The 5,837-nt window shown below is 44.5% G+C and overlaps 1 protein-coding gene across 2 annotated transcripts in view; it reads right to left on the bottom strand.

Moving 5' to 3' along the window:
* dyrk1aa (dual-specificity tyrosine-(Y)-phosphorylation regulated kinase 1A, a) overlaps positions 1-5,837 on the bottom strand; it is a 46,167-nt gene continuing 40,330 nt past the window's right edge. For both annotated transcript variants that reach the window (XM_084320768.1, XM_084320769.1), the window contains exon 11: positions 1-4,396. In XM_084320768.1, coding sequence (XP_084176894.1) covers positions 3,782-4,396 — 615 coding nt within the window. In that variant the 3' untranslated portion in view covers positions 1-3,781. The remainder of the gene's footprint in view (positions 4,397-5,837) is intronic.

The raw sequence follows: 5,837 nt of genomic DNA, 5'->3' as shown, positions 1-5,837 counted from the left end.
AAATTCTGCATCTTTTTATTTGCAAGGTGAGAAGACATTTGTGCAGAAGCTCTGCTAGAGTAACTAAATGCAGAGTAAAACAAAGCCAACAAAACGCAATTAAAAAAGCAGGAAGGGACACATTATCTTATCCCGTCAATGTGGCAAATACAAAAACAATCAAATAAACTTCTGAGCTCACAAGGTCTGACAATAACCAGCTATTGCAAGTAAGAAAATAAAATAAAAACGTTGTTAAAGGCCTTTTAAATCACAACTATCAAAACACCTTTTCTCTATACTGTTGGTTTAGAATTGATGTCTTAATCAAACTTCAAAAATACAGGAAAGCTATTTTCCAACTGCTTACACCCAACATGATATCCCTCCCACATTTTAAAGTAAGAATCTGTAATGCTGTCAAACAGTGACCTCTAGGCAAAAGAGCCCCGCTTGGCATTGCATTTTGTTTTGGTCTGATATACGAGTTTAGCAACTTATTATACTGTGAATTTCTCCAGACCTCTATTGGCAGAGCCTGAGGTGTGTACAGCAGTAGCAACTCCTCCCCTATACCCACTGAAATCCAATCCACACAACAGACAAAAATAAAAACTGAGGCGTCTGAACGCAGCCGTATTATAGTAATTCAAGGGGCCCATGTCTGTATATTGTTATGTTATTGATGTCATTGTAAGTAGTGTCTATAAGTGTTGTACGTCTAGTTTAAAGTTACAAAAAAAAAAAAAAATGTAAACAAAGCGCAGTACCATGTTGTCACCATCGCCGTTTGATGACATTACAGATTCAGCCTTTAAAAAGTCAAAAGAATTATAAGGCCAAAGGATTATGGAAAAAAATTAAATAAGCCAGTACTGAGACATCCATACTTTAGGTTTGGGCTGCATGGACAAAGTATAGTTATAGCTGGCTGGCTGTTTCTCATTGTATGGCCACGGCCCTTCCTTCAACTGCTCTGGGAATCCACACTAATCTCATGATGTGTCATGCATTTCCTACAAATATGGCACAATGACGCCATGAACACAGCTCACTGGCCACAGCTGTCATTTGATGATAATCACCCTTTTGCCTACAGAGATGATGATGATGATGATGATGATGATGAACTGTAATATAAAATAAGTTGGATCTTTATTTATCCCTGTGGGGAAATGTGGGTGTCAGAGAGCACCAACAGGAGAGGGAGAGGAGGGGTACAGGCAGGACATTATGAATCACCAGATCCTTCTCTCCCCTACCGTCTCTCACCAGATCCTTCTCTCCCCTACCGTCTCTCACCAGATCCTTCTCTCCCCTACCGTCTCTCACCAGATCCTTCTCTCCCCTACCGTCTCTCACCAGATCCTTCTCTCCCCTACCGTCTCTCACCAGATCCTTCTCTCCCCTACCGTCTCTCACCAGATCCTTCTCTCCCCTACCGTCTCTCACCAGATCCTTCTCTCCCCTACCGTCTCTCACCAGATCCTTCTCTCCCCTACCGTCTCTCACCAGATCCTTCTCTCACCTACAGTCTCTCACCAGATCCTTCTCTCCCCTACCGTCTCTCACCAGATCCTTCTCTCCCCTACTCGGTCTCCATCTCAGCCTTCCTGCTGACTGGATGGAGAGCACTGTCCACCAAAGAAATTAAGATTATGGGCTGCAGCAAAAACACAGCAGTCTGCTGCCCTCTGGTGGTACAACAATGATGAACTGAAACCTACTCTCCAGAATGTCAACCGCTGTTAGAACACAAGTAGAAGAAGACCGCAGCATAATCAAAAACCTTGCATCTCAAAAATGTATCAGAAATCAACCTCATTTATAGGGCGGCTGTGTGGCGCAGCGGACATTGGGCTTGTCACCAACGCAAGAGACACCGGGTTCGACTCCGGCTGTCGGCGTTGCCTCCGGCTTGGGCCGGCCGTCATACTGGCTCAATTGGCAGAGTCAGCGGGGTGGAAGTCGATGGGTGGTAATCTGGACGTTGTGGACAGCGACTCCTACAGGTCGGTTGGGGACGCCTGCACAGCAGAGACAGGAAATGGCGGGGGTAGTGTGAGCCTCCAACACGTTACACCTCGCCAATGAGAGTCCGCGCTGGCAGGTGAAAAGATGTGACAGGCTGCCTCCTCGTGTATCGGAGGGGACACATGATGCAAGGCTTCTATCCTCCCTACAACCAGCCAGTGGGGGGCATATGTGAGCAACGTTCAAAACAGGGGAGGGAAGAATTGGCACAGTGGAATTGGGATGGGAGAAAAATAGAAAAAGTCAACCTCATTTTTGAATATTGGGTCATATTGGGTTTCAAATGGTTTTCATGGGTGCTAGGGCCATGAAATTTGCTCACAACATAGAAAGAAGCATACACTATTAACTTTCATTAATCGAGTGAAAACATGAAACTCATTAAAACTGGACATAGGAGGTTTTCGCCGAACAGCAGTGATTAGGCCATATCGCTCCATCACTCCACACAGCCCGCAATTCAATTATGGACCTTTTTTATGGACTTTTTTTTCCAATTATGATGAAAGAGGGATGAAAAAAGGAAAATGTAAATGTATGGATAAGAATTGCTGACAGAAAATGTAAATGATGGCACCATTATTTCTATCCAAGAAAATACAAAGAAAATCTATGTGGCAAACTGACTGTCGCCCATTTTACCACAAACCTAAAAGTCAACTGGTTAACAGTAAAAATGCAGGCCATGCAGTGGAGTTGATTGAAAAGTGTGATGATGACAAAAGCATGTCGTATTCATGTGGCGATGACAAACGCATTTTTCGTATTTGAACTACAGTAAACTCTGTGTGAGGACTGGTAAGTGGCTGGATGACACATCTAGGGCTGACCCGTTGCCATGGCAATAATCTATGCCAAAATCAACATTTCAATGTTTCGTTTTTTCTCCCTTTTTTAGCACTCCAAAAATGTGACAACATTAGCATAAGAAATAGCTTATAGAAATAATAATCCAACATTCTTTTTGAAAATCAAGTTCTTCTCAGACAAGGATATTTAGTCATGGGTAGGGCTGGGTATCGTCATTGGTTACCCGATTCGATTCAATTTGATTTCGCTTCAGTTAGGCTCGATGGAGGTTTCAGGAGGCCAGCATTTGCGATTGTTGTCAAACGATGTTATTTGGCCCAATTGAGTTTCTGTAGCAGTTCGGCAGAAACTCGGCACAAGGTAAACTAGAGACATCTGCAGGGCGGGAGGGCGCACTAGAAATAACAATTAGCGGAAATCTTCACACATCCACTGAAAAAAAGGCATGGATCTTGGGATTATAAGAATCGAATCAATTCAAATGAAATGATTCGATATGGATTCTTTCGATATTCGTTTCCTGGCCCTAGTCATGAAAACGTTCAGAAAACCTATCCAACCCAAAGCTCTCATCTAACCGCTTTTGCGCACTGGAAGAATGAAGCTTGGATTATTTGCTGTGGCTGATCATTACTATTGAAGCTTGGAAGCCCAAAGACATGGTAATGGGGACAGCCCTAGACAAAGCCGAGATGAGGACCGCTAGGTGAGAGATCCGAGGCCGGGTGGTGGAAAGGGAGAAACCAAACCGTGGGTTCTGCACACTGCGGATCAGTAATAATCTCCCCTCTTACTTTTAAGCAGCTTTTTGTTTTCTTTGCACTTTTTCCCCCCTAAAACTTTTGTTTTTGTTTTTTTAACACCACCATAATTATTTTTTCTTTCTTTCTTTCTTTTTTAATTTTAATTATTTTTTTGAAAATACACAGAAAACACCTTCAAGCCACTTTCATTTTAGTCATGAACTGGCGACAGAACTTTTCTGTATGCAGACTCCTGCCATCGGAGACTCCTCCCTGTCCATGCCTTGCCTCAACCCCATACCGTGGTCCTCCGGTAAGTAGTGGGCGGGCCCTGTGTTCGTGCCCACGGGGTAGGTGGGATGAGCCGCCATTCCAGTCTCTTGTCTGGGACTGGAGAAGGCCCCCAGTCCCATGGTCATGCTGCCGTTGTGGCCAAAGTCTAAGGCTGTGTTTGCGGGGAGCGGGCGCAGCTGGTAGACCTGGTTGCCCTGGTTACCAGTGGAAGAGGAGGACGTGGAGGACGAGGAGGCGGAGGAAGACAGAGAGGTCATGGACAGGTGACCGCGGGCCCCCCCCACCGAGTCATGCGTGGATGCGTTGTTGGTGGGGGAGTGGTAGTGGTGAGGCCTGGGTCTGGCGGGGCCCTGCGGCTGTCCGTGGGAGTGGTGGGGGTGTCCGTGGTGTCCGTGGTGGTGGGAGGAAGCGCAGGCCCGCGGGTGGAGAGCCTTGGGCTGCTGGGGAGGCACGTGGACGGTGGTCTCCTGGACCGGATGGGTCTCCACCGTCACCAGCTGGTCGGTCCCTTCGCTGCTGCTGGCCCAGCTGATCGCCTGAGGCAGAACATACATAATACAGGAGTCACTTTTCAAAACACTGGGGGGAAGTCCAACGATGCTATATTGTTTATTGTTTAAAAGGATCCCCATTAGCTGTCACCTAAGTGGTGAGCTAGTCTTCCTGGGGTCCACACAGAAAGACAACAGAAAACACAAAACATAACAACATGAGATACATATGACAATCACAATTAACAATGATAATCTAAAAACAGTAAAACATTGTAAACATCATTATCAACATCAGAATATTTTGCTCACATATTTAAGTAGTGCATTCTCGGGTGGTATTTGAAAGACACTTTACTATTCAATTTACTTATGTTCAGTGGGCAGTTATTCCAATGATTGATGGCACGATAAACAACAGTCCTCTTTAAAGCATTCGATTGGAACCGGGACTGACAACCCAGCACTTGGGGGATTGATTTATTGAAAACTTTATTAACAGATTGCAGAATGGGTACAGTACAGTACAGCTCAATACACACAATTGCAGTGTGGGATGCAATTGGGATGCAGACCAGAGAAAGAGTTTCGTCTTGTTTACATCAGGGTCCCCCATTTTCAATTCATCATGACATTTATGACATACACGACATACAGATATACAGTACTGGGTATTGAAGAAGGTTTATTTATTTATTTGACATTGTATGGCAGATCAGGGTCAGATGTACAAAATGATGGAGATTGCACTTAAATTGGAGGAAAATAGGAAGGTATGACTCTTTAAATGTTAATATCCTGAGAAACAAAGTTATGAGATATGGCTTTTCAAAATATTTGGAACAGGAACTGAGCAGCATCTCAAAAGCGATCTAGCTACTGGATCTAACATGGGTTGTGATTATGCCATCTAACTATGGCTGTGATCAGGGCTTGACATGAACTTTTTGGCTCACCAGCCACTGTGGCTAGTGGTTTTCCAAAGTCACTAGCCACTCAGCATTTTCACCAGCCAAAAATCCCCACACTCGCGCCCCCACCCAAAAAGTGTCAGTAGTGTGTGTGATAAAATAACATCTAATCCAATAACATCTGTCCCCACTCGAACATCCCACCCACCCAGACAGTCACACTTTACATTCTCTGTTCCTGTGTAGCTATTTGTGTAATGACAGTATAACAAGTATTGTACTTAGTCATTGTTGCAATGTACTTACTGCATTGAATTGACTCATAGGAATAAGGTCAGGGTTAGGATTAGGAATATAGTTAGGGTTATTGTTAATAATAAGAGAGAGAGAGAGAGAGAGAGACAGCTGTCCATGGTGCTGATCAACTAAGCGACCAACACGAGACCGCGCTGATAATGTGCAGCATATTTGCGAGTGCTCTCTTGACTGAGAGGGTGGCCAGTACAGTACCGGGGAAATTTTTATAGTGTCCCGTGCCACTGTCAACTAAGATACATACAATCGGCTCAATTGAC

The sequence above is a fragment of the Notolepis coatsorum genome (assembly GCF_963971535.1).
Source record: "Notolepis coatsorum genome assembly, chromosome: 8".
NCBI classification, from domain to species: domain Eukaryota; kingdom Metazoa; phylum Chordata; class Actinopteri; order Aulopiformes; family Paralepididae; genus Notolepis; species Notolepis coatsorum.
Note: the sequence above shows the minus strand (reverse complement) of the source record. Positions and strands in the feature narration are given on the sequence as shown.